Raw genomic sequence first — 13,501 nt, 5'->3', positions numbered from 1 at the left:
GGGAGCCGGGCGTTCAAGCGATATGATATGATGTTGAACAATGGCTTTGGGGCTGAATGTTAATGGTGGGTTTTATACTCTATGGCCAAGTTTATTTCAAGTAATAACGTCTTTTAAGACTTGTTTTTCTAATTAGCAAACAGGGAGACAATCAAGAGAGCTCATTAGTTGCATTTTCGCTGCTGCTGCGTTGTTATACAAGTTATATTTCCAGCTTTGTTTTCCAGCTTTTCACTCGCGCCAATGACAAAATGAAAATCAACTTTCCTTTCAAGTCGATTAATTCAAGAGTCTCAATTAAATATTTTAAATATATGCGTGTCAGCGAGCAGCTGCCATTTGTAATAAATCGACGCATTCGTGGGCGAGAGGCTGTCCCTGACTTTGAACTTGAGCGCTGGCATAAATTTAGGTATGCTACTCGCACATTGTTGGGTACAATGCTGTCGATTGTTTCATTCAGCTCTTCGATTCTGCCGCTTTTTCGCATGTAATTTAAATTTATTTTACAAGCCACCGCTAATGAAGTCATCGGAGCGAATCGCAGAATTGCGTAAGTCTAGACGAAGCTCTATTACTGGGGATTTCGGGGCTACAAGGGAGTGCGAGAAGGCCATCAAACAGCATAACAAACACGAACATTAGACCTCTTGGCTGAGTTATTTTCAGATAGTGGCAAAGATTCAGAAGCAGTGCTTTGAGTACTTGCAGATGGCTAACTTCTAATCTTCTTTATGGCCGTGGTCTATTGGTCAATTTTCCCCACATTTGCTAAGTGGCATATCAATTTGGCAACACTTGCTGCAGTGTTCTTCCCACAGATTAAACTTGGTAATTAGTAATCACAAACTTTAGAATACCAATAGTTGTTAAGGGTGCAATGCAAAGGTGTCAAGTGTTTTCTTCCCTCTTGCTTTGATTTGTGTAGGAAAAGGTTTCGATGAAAATCAGATAGCAGCTCTATCTGCAAACCCAATCGCTATTGATAACTACAAAATAAGTAAATATTTAAGGCGTCACTGTCTACTCCCAAGTGTTGTGAGTGCGCTTTTTTTTATCGTGATCGACTGCCAAGTGATTCACGAACTGATTACACTCGATTCCACGTCTTTTGTTCTGGATGAATCTGGATGGGTGGTGAATCAGGGTTCCTTTGTCTTTCGGAATCGGATTCACGATCCAATGAACCTGCAACTGCAATGGCTGATAATTCCTTTATCCAAGGGCTTAATGCAACGGCGCCGCAATAACCATATCAATTATGCAACTCACCAGACAATTAATAATTCAGCTCAAGTAGACAATAACTCAATTAGGAACGGAAAATAATTTTGAAAAAATGTGCAACTGCAGGGGAATGAATTGCATTGAACGGCCATTGGGGCGTCAATTGCACAATAATTGAGTCGAAACTTGTCGCTGGTGCTGGGCTTTTCAAATTGCATTTGGTTTTCGATTTATACACACATGTGTTGTATATATTGTATATATTGTCTATATGCCTGCCATATCGGGCGATGCAATTTCGATTGCAATTGCGAATGTATATTTTTAGTTTGCCGTGCGTAACTTGGTCAAAGCTAAAATGGTTGGCAAATCAGGGGAAACAGAAAAACAAAACTCAATAAAACCAGGGTAAGGTTGCGGTTTGAGCAGAGAAGACCTCGAAATCACTTCGCCGGAATGCTGCAAATGTTTCGCTTATTTCTGCACGAACTTTACAATTTCCCATTCGCGGCGGCATTTTTGTTATTTGTTATTTGTATGTGTATGTGTATTATTTATATTTCGGCGTAATCAAAAGCCAAACAAAGTCTTTCCGCTTTGGCCAGCAGCCAGAAGTGAAATTCTTAAACATTTATTGCCCGACCGGGCCGATCGCTTCAATTAATGGTTTGCCGCCCCGGCATCCACTAAAATTCAGGAACCGAAAATAAACGCAATTCGGGAAATTATTTGTGGAAAAAACACACGTCTCAATTATACAGACTTGTGCTGCCAAATTGGAAAACGCGAGAAAATGCAGCGCTGGACAGGAAAAGTATCATTGTGTCGTTTAAATAAATTGCGGAACATGAGTTTTAATTTTTATGATTCATTCAGCGATGGCGATGACTGTCGAATATTTCGCATATTGCCACACAATTATTAAATCAAAAGCAATATAATAATCCAATTTCCTATATATATTCTTGAGAATGGCGCAATGCAACGAATTTTCCGACTCGTGTGGCCTTTTTCCTAATGAAAATGAATGAAAAACCCAAATGAAATAATGACTGCAAACTGCGGATTACCCAGCGCACAAACACTGGCTAAAGCCAAATAAATAATAAACCATAACCAGCAATCGGTAAACACTGCTGAACATTGTTCGAGTAAACCACAACTAAATTATAAATGCTTTCAGCAAACGGATCTCTGTTAATCCGTTCTTAAACTCCCATTCTGGTTCAAATTAAATGTCAGTCCACCGCAAACATCGTAAAATGAAAGCTATTTACTCACACAGCACAGCACAGCACATGTAGAAATGCGCTGCAGTTGGCTTTTGTGTTTACCATTGCAGTTTTTCTTTAATTTTTTGGTGACTTTATGCAGTTTTAAACTTTTATGGCCATGTTATGGAACAATATTTTCATTGAAGCTGTGAAATGTGTGTGATGCCTGGGCGGGCGAAGGCAATTTATTTTCAATATTTGCCAGGAAAAATTGCCGTTTATTTTCCATCATATTCGTAAATTGCCGGGTGGGGGCTTACTTACATGCACTTACGAGTATATTCCCCAACCGAAATCTCTCGACTGTGCCGAACTCAGCCAAACTAAACTGAACTCAAAAAGACCGTAATCAGTCACATTTTGTGGGGCACAGCTTGGGCTTGCACAACGCAGGCGATCAGCTCAAGTGTTTCCATTTGCAACTGGATTGCAATTGCATCAACATCAATCAGAGTTTGTTGCTTTGACTTGTCACCCACACTTTCCATGGACTTATGGATGTATGGGCAGCTGGAGGTGACTGATGGATTTCTGAGGCCACCTCCAGCATTTACTTACAATTCCACACTCGTCGAGCTGTTCCTTTTGGGCTGTTTACTAATTTAAGCACATTTTCTCTTTGTCTATTGCAGGTAAGACGGACACACTTTTGATGGATGTTACTTGCGCAAACGACAGTTCAAGTTCCTGCGACTACTGATTGTCGGTACTTGAGTACTACTATTCAGTAAGACTATTCTATCTATAAACAGGCATTTCAGATATTGATTATAGTGTGGGAGATGCGCTCGTAAGCAATTCTCATTGACGTCACGTGCACTTCTAGAAATAAACAATCGCTTTACGCATTCTAAATAATTCAAGAACGCTCGGCTCACGCTTCACTTTTATTGAAAAGATGACCCTGAATGGTAAATGCTAAATGCAAAATGCTAAACAGTTTTGGTAAAACAATCAATTGAGCAATCGAAAACTTGAAATAAAAATCCATATCATTAAGTAGAATATCTAAATATGGGTTAAGCCTGGCTCTGCTCTGCAGTTTCGTATTTGGGCATTTAGTAAGCTTTCCTATTAACTATACATTTTGACTAACCAATAATTCAAGGGGCTCGACTCAATAATTTCTTAAAGTCAACTGATGTTTAAGTCACTTGCTCAAGTGAAAATAATGCAAATTGCCAACAATATCCGATGAAAATTTTCCACATGAAATATTTGAAATTGATTTACGACTTGCCATTTCCCACGAACATTGAACACTGAGCTAAACAAAGCCCAGATTGTGGGGCTCATTCATATGCAAACAATGCAAATAGTTTATAATTGATATTTTAGTTAATATTCGAGTTTCTTCAAGTATAAATATGGCGTTAATCGATTTTGAGCCAGGACAAAGACCAGACGCTTGCAATGTTGTCCGGGTAATATTCAAGTTGCTGAAGCATTTTCCAGGTATTCAGGTGGAAATGTTTCAATTTGCTTAAAATCTGTTTGCTCGACTAACAAAACCAAAACAAAGAACCGACCACATAGATAGAAGTACAGTGCGTTTCGGTGATTTAGACCTGCTATAAATAGGAGATTATATCTATTTGGGAGCTTAAGTTCACAACATTTTTATTTATGTAACATATGTATATATTTAACAACTATTTTTTTAATTTAGGCTAATTTACTTAAATTATTTTATTTTTTGGATTCTGTTAGGAAGCATTAATTAAATTATCAGAAAAAATCCAAATGAGTTATCAATAATTTTAAATAGTTCATAGGTTAGTACAACAAATGATCATATAAAATAATACGTAATATAATTGGACAACCATTTTTATTTTCCTTCACAATGCTTATTACAGAATATTACAGAATTAAAAGGTAGTGTAAGAACTACTATTATATTTTGAAACGCAGCTTAAAAATGGAAGTTCACTTAAGTTGATGAGAGGCTGTGGTCAGGAGTCAGGTGCGTAGGTGTGTGTTTGTCCACGTGTGAGTGTGTGTGTGAGTGGCTCCTGCGGCAAGGACAAGGAAGAAGAGGAGCTACTGGATGAGAATGCCAACCACACATGTGCCGAAGATCCATAGATACGGCGACCAACACACCCACGCAAACAGGAATGGCAAATATGTGTTTTGCGACTTTTAACAGCAGGTACCCGCTCGTGTGTGTGTGTGTGTATGCGTGTGTGTGTGCGTGCGGGTGTGTGAGTGTGTGTTGCTGTCAATATTTTATAATGTCATGTGCCAAATTATGGGAAATGTGAGCATCCCGGAGATATCCACACAGCGCTCATATTTATTTACTTACTTTATTTGTTTGGTTATCGCAGCGACAGCCGTCATTCTCAAAATTTATTCGAGGCCTCCAAGATTAAAGAACATTTATGCGCTTAATTAAATTCGGTGTAAAGTAATTGAATGTGTGCGAAATTAAGTGCTTTAATTAATTTGCCTCTGGCATATAATTTATACATACCGTACATTGCTCATACGCCCCGTTGTGCGGCGCTCTCTTTTCGCCAATGCATTGCGAGAGTTTTAATTGCACATTTTTCAATTAAAAACTATGCGCGAGGGCGCACTCGCTTTTTGGGGGCGTGGGGCCGTAGATTTGTTTATACGATTGCATTGTTTAATTGAATTCACTGTAACAAATGAGAGGCCAAAGGCAGCGGCGAAAAACCAAACCAAACAACAGCATCAAAAGTTCACAAGTGCAATTAATTTCGGAACTGTGTGTTTTCACTCTGTTTGGTTTTTATTTCGCGAGGCGCACAGCTCGATTTCAGCTTTTTGCTCATTTCTGCTTTCTGCTTTCGGTTTTTATTCTCAATTAATTTTGCCCGCCATAAATCAGCAGAAAACGGTGACAATTTAAACGTTTGTTTTTGTTTTCGCACGGCATTCATTTACTTGCAGCAAAAAATGTGATACGCCAAGTGAAGTTAAGTTGGCTAAAGTAAACTGTAAACATTGTGAAAACGTGTGTGGATTTATTTGAAATTGTATAAAAGTCCAATTGTCAAATAAACTGTATAAGCTCAAAGTGAGGTGTACAATTCTATTCTTTGCATTTCTTGCAAGCATTTCGAATTTCATACAAATTAATTGCCATGCGAGTTCGTAATAACCAGGGTCATAGTATTCCTCGCTTTTGGTGAGACAATTTACGGCGTTGTGGCTGAAACTTTGGCCAACGTTAAGGACGCCTCGATTCCGTTTTGATTCAAGCCTTAAAAACTCGACTCGACTCGAAGCTGAAAGCTGAAAGGCTCTTAAAGTTCCCGGTGGCAACTTTTCTCGTTCATTTTACTGTGGAAAAGTTTGTTTTTGTTAGATAGTTTCGCTTCCGCTTGTGTCTATCATTCAGCCACTGTTGTTTCATCTGTCTGCTCCTTTGCATTACATATTCCTCGGAGCTGCCGGAGCAGCAGGAGCTGCCGGAGGAGCCGGAGGAGCCAGGATCTGTGCTTCCGCCCGCAGCCCTTCCCTTTGTCATCTGGCCATCCTGCATTTTATGGCAGTTTCGAACCGGAAATGTTAAGCACGGAAATCATGCGCGCCCGACTATGACAACGACATCGAAATGCTTTTCTTCAGCTCCTCTGCCTTTGAGCATTTCCCTGCTATCTGGCTGGTTTTGTCTCGTCATGCTGGCAACTTTTGTGTACGAAAAGACGGCAATTATTTAAGCCATGTTGATATATTAAATTATTTACAATCTGCTCACATTTCACAGTACAACTTGGCAGGAAGTGTGCTTTTTACGTTATTCAAACCCTAACAGTTTGTTGCTTTTTGCCTTCTGGGGAATTTCATGAAAGATAGCCGATATCTACGGTTTCAGCCGGTCACGATGGCAACTTTATATCGCTGTTTATAAACAACGTTTTTTATGCGAGCAAACGCCTTGAGTCCACATTAAGTTACATGATAAAATAACTACATTTATTCAATATTTCCTTTCCTTTTCTGCAGCGCAATAGCTTTTCATTTACTATAAAAATAAAATGTTAAATGTGTTTTAACAATGTTTAATATAGATAGCAGGTATCTATGCATTCATTAGTCATAGTTGAAGCTTTATATAGACGTTATTCAACGCTATTTTGGTACTGATAAAATAATTGCAGTTATAAACACATAATTTATTACAGTTGCTATCTTTCGCTTCCTTTAAAGTGAGAGAAAACAGCTGCTCAACAGTATTGTTGATATAAACATAGCTATTCCACATCGAATACAAGTACGATACAAATAAAATAATGTTTTCTATGTGATAGCAGCAGTTTAGTAATTCATGCTTGTCATGCAGCAAACCATATCTTTGACTATACGAAAAGGATATTATGTGTGTAAGCCTCATTAAACAGCATTTAATCTCCGATATTAAATATTCAAGCCATAATGCAATCACAAAATTTAACTAATAGTAGCTCTTTAAGAACATAATATTATGCATTAGAGTATAAAATAGCATTTCACCAAAATGTTGCTCCTCATATCTGCACATCTATTAAATATTTAAAGAAAGCGTTTCCCCTCAACTTGGCTTAAAATGTTGCCTGTTATGGCGAAAGTGCACTTCTCAACGCGTTGTAAGAGCATTGAGTTATTTAAAAATAACCAAATAAAATCAGCTTTCTATGGAGCTTGTCAGGAAGCATAATTTCCAGAATTTCCACAGCCACCGCATGGCAGTTCTTTCATCAAGTTTCCAGACCTTGTGCTATTGGCACTTTAATGGATCCACATGAAAGGAGGAGAGCTGTGCCAGGAGTGGAAGCAATGAGTGCTTGGATTGGAGTGGATTGCTGGCGTGGGTGGGTGGGGCTAGGGTTTTGGATTGAGGCAGATGTTGCAAGGAAGTGCGGTTGCAAGATGTTGCTTTTGTGTTGTTTGTGGCTTTCGCAGCGACATGAAAATAGCGTCAGCTGCAGTGGAGCCACTTCCCTGGGCCCCCAGATAAAAGCCAGATATTCGGAATCGAGACTTTGCGAAATGATTGCTGATTGCCAGGGCCCTATTAAGCCTCGCGTGAGTCTTTAATTTGTGCAATTTCCTCAAAACATGGCCTTAAAGGCCGTCATTAAGGGAGCTTGGGTGTTCACTCTGAAAAACTTATGTTACGCGGCGAACAGGGCGTATACGTAATGCACTTGCAACTCCCTTTCTCCTCCCACACACACACTGGTATCTTGTATCTTGTTTATTTAATATTATCCCATCTCCGCCTCTGTCTTGTCTAGACTTTCGAGGGCCTCTCGTTTTACCGCCCCCTTTCGCCAAACTGGGCGTGGCTTGGTTGAGGGGATTCAAGGATTCGCATTCGCGTGGTGTATCTCCTGTATCTCCTGTGTGAGCCATGTAAAATCTCATTTTCGAGGCTCAATTCCAGCGGGCGAGTGCCGCTTAAATTGCAACTCGACTCGCTGCAATTCTTTTCAGGTGCCAGGTGCCAGGTGCAACTGACTGCCTTGTGTCACGTACTTGATTGCGATCCTATTGCCCCGACATTGATTATTGATGCACGGTCCGCAGCTTTGACTCTCGACTGGGATTTTGCCAAGAGGCAACACTATTGTCTGTGTGGGCGAAATTTGCTGTTTCCGAACGCCACTCTAAAACTAATACCTTAGCTATCTGTGGAGTGTGGTGTATCTTGGCCTCAACAGAAATCATATTTACACTCCTTAATTAACTCCTGAAATATCAGCATTCAAAAGGTAAATTAGAAACTGCACGCTGCATTATTAAAATATCAAAAACACATCAAACACACATTCGAAACAAGCTATCAATAATTAATAATAATTAAACAAACTGCTAGCTTAAGATGCTGATTTAATAGAGTATCTAATTGAGTTTAAGAGTGTTTAATTGTATAACCCACAGAAGGCTTAACGCCCAATACGTTCTTCATCTAACTGCGAAGTGAATCGGCATTGTTTTAAGTCCTAAATTAGATTTGGAAGCCTGAAATGGCTGCAGGCTGGACTTAAAGCTCGACTTGGCAGCGACTTAATTGAGATTCCACCTTTTGCTGCAAAACGGATTCATTTGTCACTCGTATGAGTCCTTTGGCTTGACGGAGGACCGAGGACTTAAGCAGCTTATGCGGTGTGGCTGCGTATTAATCCTTTGGCTGGACATGAGATACTCCCAACCACTCGATCCCCCTTTTTCGCCAAGCGAACCCTCTAACAAAGCTAATTAGAGATGGAGAAAGGGAATGGTGGCAGTGCCTCCCCTTTAAAGTGCTCCCTTGTTAAAGATGACAAATATCACACATACGCTCCGTTGGTCGCCGACAGTAGTCAGCACTTGATAAATCTTTGCCAAGCTGTTTGTGCTCGCTCACTGACGTCAGCAAATGCGTGTTATTCTCGTTTTTATTCTTCGATTCCCCTTCATGCTCTTGGCCGTGATTACACAACTTTCCACTGTCACCGGCCAAAGCGTATCATCGTTGAAACTTGATAAATGAATCAGCGACTTGTGTCCCTGACTTTTCTTGGCTTCTTCGATAATCGATGGAAAAGCTGTCCGACGACTGGTAGTTATGTCATGAGCAGGCTGCAATTACAATTAACTTAGTTTCGCCCCAAGTGCGTGGGTGTAGACAAAGCATAGCACAATTCTCGGGGCAACCTGTGTGTCTTCATATAATTTATATACGAGTATATGAATATGACTGCATATGGAGCAAACGTATAGTTGCACGTAGGGCCACTTGGCCAGGCTTAACCCCGAGCCAAGTGGTCATATGCCTCCGGTTTTGTTGGAGGGTCGCGAGTCTAATTAGCCGCTTACACACACACACACACATACATACACGCGTACACCCGTTTGCACACAACGACAGACAGCCAATTAAAATTCCCTTTTAGCCAGCCACTGATGATGGCCAAAAGGTTGTTAACTTAAATTAGGGGCGGGTCTAATAACAATTAATTGAGGCTTTGAAGCGAAGTAATTTTCAATGTTGGGCACCGGAAAAGCAAAAGAAAAGTCATCGCCAGCAATGTTACATCCAAAATTTAATTACATGCTTGGACTTATTATCTACTCTTCATGATTAGCACGCACTTTTATTTCTTTACCTCATTTCTTAGATTTGTAGATGACGCTACACCAAGTAATATCATTTAATACAACATCTGATGTAGAACCAACGGTTCGCAGTCTTCTATATAGTTTTGAAAATAAATATATCCAAACTGGTTCACATATGTCCCAAATTAATTAGGGCACATAACATTTACGTGTCAAATTAATTTCCTGCCTGGCGGGAGTTTTTTCATCGGTCACTTGCTTTGTTTTATAAAATGCTGCATATTTGAGTCTTGAATATGGGTCAAACCCAACTATGGGGCTCTTTTATATACGAAATTCATATAAATATTTAAGTTTCTAAAACACATTTTAATTAATACTCTTTTCAGGTTCGTCGAGGAATTCTGGTTTTCTAGTGCATTTGCTGGCCATTTAAATTATGGTAAGTTTTGGCATGGTTCGTTTATTGATTGCCGGCGGTAATTGACTGAAATAATTCAGTGTTTTTGCCACTCGTTCAGTCATTCAGTCGGCTCTTCATTAATTCAGATTTGGCCTATTGATGTATGTCAATTAGTTGGTCTGTTGTGGCGATGATGAAACAAAACCCCATTTGTTGTGCGGGATTTGCGACTTGATTGCCAGGTTTTTGCGTTGGAGCTGAAGTTTCGTTGCATGTCATGGCGGGATGACTTGACAGTATCTCGCAGATATAATTAGCACCGGATGCAGGCTGAACGAGCTGGAAAACAATTGGCGGTTTTGCATTTGGGACTTCCATCAATCTTGGTTCGGCATTGACTTCTGCCCGCCTCCCCGAGCTTAAATGGCGTTAAGTGTAAATGTACAAGGGACAAATTTCGGGAATTCACAAAGTGCGCCCAAGACGATTAATTTTGCCTGCAGCATCCAGGCAGTCAGTGTCAGCCCGGCGGCAAATGTGTCTTGTAGATGTCGGCCCCAACACCGGCAACCTCCCACCGCCTACCTCCTTCCAGCCCCCCGACACTCGTCCTTTGACGTGTCCTTGTAGCAACGCTTATGTGGGCGGGGCAAGCAATTTATCTCTCGCTTTTTTCCAGCGCTGCGGCTTGTGGCTTCTCGCCTTCGCTCCGCTCGTCCTGCAGGGGAAAGTACAAATGCACAGCAAGAAATATCTTGGTACCTAGCTGCCACTTCTTTATTCTATTCATCAGTAGTATTTATACGTAATACTGACATTAAAAGTCTTGGAATTATGGAAATTGAGATTAAACTTGATTAGGTTTTTCTTCTATGGTGATTTTTTATATGCTGGCCATACTATGGTATTGTTTATTCTTGGTTCTTGAAATGTTCATTGAATAACTTCATGAAATCTATTTCTTCAACTTTCCTCTGCGTGTAAGACAGTTTCTCAGTTGCGCCCCGCAATTATGCGTAATTCGCATTTTTTCGTTGCATACTTCTCTGCGTTGTATTGATGCGGGAGGATGTGTAAAGGCGGGTCGGGGCGGCAGGGGGAGTGGCTAGGCGCAGGCATGCCAAAAATTAATATACCTCGAATGGCGTGGCATGTGCAGCTTGAGACAGCTGCGGCTTCTGCTTCTGCTGTCCCCGTAATTAAGTCGAAATTAATGGAAAATTCCTGCAGGTTGCCGCCGAGTTCAGCGAAACAGTGTGGCCAAGCCGACGGCGACTGCACACAAAGAAGCCAGTGTGACCAAAGCGAATGAAATCATTAATTATCTGTTATTAAATTTCTCTCCTGTTGGAAGAGGCTGTTTATATTTTTGTCACAATTTCGATTTTAAAATCAAAATGGCACTCTTTACGATTGAAAGCCAAATGGCACAAGCACATTTATCTCAATTACCGAAAATGCTATTTTTCGATTTATTATTTATCAATTTGCAGGCCATGGGGGATATTTTTAGGCGCACTGGCAGCGGCACCTGATTCGGGCTCAAAGTGGAATTAAACTTAATTGACTGGATGCAAATGGAGAGGCAGATCCTCCAGAGACTTTCCCTCCACGTTGCCCGCTTTTATTTTCGGTTTTATTCTGTTTGCCTGGGGAGGAGTTTGCGAATTGAAATTGGTTTCCTTGTTTGTTGCATCGCAATGCAAATTTCTGCTGTAGAGTTTCTGCCAATTAATTGCCATTAAATTGGCTGCATTAGTGGCGCCAGCTACATGGATACCGTGGCAAATATCCTGGCAAATGCCGTGGCAGGCCCCAGGAGTTTTTCCCGCTATGATGGATGCGAAAGCTCAATCAAATCATTCGGCCGATTGGAGGTGAGCAACACTGAAATCCACTTAGCGCGGTGGTTATGGGGCTCACAATCGAATTATATTCATTCGCATTAGCAGGAGATTCAATTCAGGCGTCACTTTAATTGTGATCCATCGATTACCTGGTTTCCCCCATTTCTATGCCAGCTGCCGCAAAGGAAAATTCATATTTGGGCAAATTAAATTCCGAAGGGAAGCCCCGGCACAATGCCCAATTCTAATCGGAACAAAAAGCCCCGATTCCCTTTCGGCCAATTGCTATAAATCCAATAAATCGTAAAATGCAAATGCGGCTGCAGCTGCAGCTGCTGGCAATCGGAAGTAATTCGTAGAGGTAGCTACCTAGCTATGGTAGCTATTTTGTAGGGAGAACTTCTTGGCAAAAGGGTATTGGCTTCATATAAATTTAGCTATTTAGTACTAAGGCTTAACCTGTCAGATTCGCTTAAGGAGCTGCTAGAACAGTACAATTATTAGGAAATTCCTTCAACTTGTTATAGCCTTATATACGATTTTGATTACCAAGTCAGCCGTACTTATAGCTTCTTCATTGCATTCCGACAGGCCTTCGTCAACATGACGCTGCCGTCGCCAGCCACGGTTAAGCTGAGCACATCCCTCGCCAGAAGCCACCTGATCGAGCGCAATCCGGGCCAGAATGCGGCCACCAATGGCGATGCCATCGATGCCAGCGTCGACGGGTTTGCAGCCGACTGAAGTGCATCCGGTGCAACAGGTGCATCTGCATGCCACGCCCTCCAATCCGTCGGATATTCACCAGGATCGGAGTCCACACAACCATCACGCCAAACTGCCACCGCTGGAACTGCTGGTGGAGAACAAGATCAGCTACAGCAGCTACCAGCAGCACGCCAAGGACCTCAAGCTCCAGAGCCACAATCAAAACCGATCCAAAAGAAGCTCCCTCAGCAGTCCCTCGTCCAGCGAGGATTGCGTGAGTGCCGCCAGGGCCAGTATCTTTGATGACGCCGCCGAAAACTTCGTGATCAATTTCCCCTCGGAGTCGGCCGCCTCGCAGCACTTGCTGCCCTTGTCGGAGACGGTGCCACTGCTCACCCACATCGAGGCCACGGTGGTGGACAAGCAGAGGTCCATAAGGCTGAGCAAGAACAGTGCCTCGCTGATCTTCACCAAGAAGGAACTTACCCAGGGAACCCATCATCATCATCAGCAGAATAATCAGCATCATCATCATCATCAGCAGCAGCAGCAGCAGCAACGGCGCCCGCACCACAGCAGCTTGTACGGAGTGGGCAGGAAGCCCACCAAGCACCTGCCGCCCACTAGGGGACAGCACCAGAGGCGCAGTCTACCCCTCAGCTACAACAACAATCTGGTGACCACCGCTCCATCAGCCGGAGGGGGGGGAGGTCCCGGTGGAGCAGCCAAGCTCGTACCGCTCAAGCAGCAGCATCAGCACCACGGAGCGGGCCACACGGCACCACCCACGGCGAACGTCGTTGTTGCCGGAGGAGCGGGAGCGGCGGCTCCGTCTGCCCGCAAACAGCTCTCCTACTCCTGGTACGCGCCCGTCTACAGTGCGCTCGAGGAGGAGCTGGAGCAGGACTCGCGGGTGGGTGCACTCTTGGCTTAGATTTATCCAATACCTTGCACGTTTTCAGTTCGAAGTTAAGTGTTTGTTT

At 42.2% G+C, this 13,501-nt stretch overlaps 1 protein-coding gene across 1 annotated transcript in view; it reads left to right on the top strand.

The window, feature by feature from the left end:
• Positions 1–13,501, top strand: part of LOC122612838 — a 43,095-nt gene that overhangs the window by 12,997 nt on the left and 16,597 nt on the right. The window contains exons 2-3 of the mRNA XM_043786690.1: positions 9,950–10,002; positions 12,402–13,431. Coding sequence (XP_043642625.1) covers positions 12,496–13,431 — 936 coding nt within the window. The 5' untranslated portion in view covers positions 9,950–10,002; positions 12,402–12,495. The remainder of the gene's footprint in view (positions 1–9,949; positions 10,003–12,401; positions 13,432–13,501) is intronic.

This window comes from Drosophila teissieri, chromosome 2R (genome assembly GCF_016746235.2).
Source record: "Drosophila teissieri strain GT53w chromosome 2R, Prin_Dtei_1.1, whole genome shotgun sequence".
In the NCBI taxonomy this organism is placed as follows: domain Eukaryota; kingdom Metazoa; phylum Arthropoda; class Insecta; order Diptera; family Drosophilidae; genus Drosophila; species Drosophila teissieri.
This window is presented reverse-complemented; position numbering and strand designations above follow the sequence as displayed.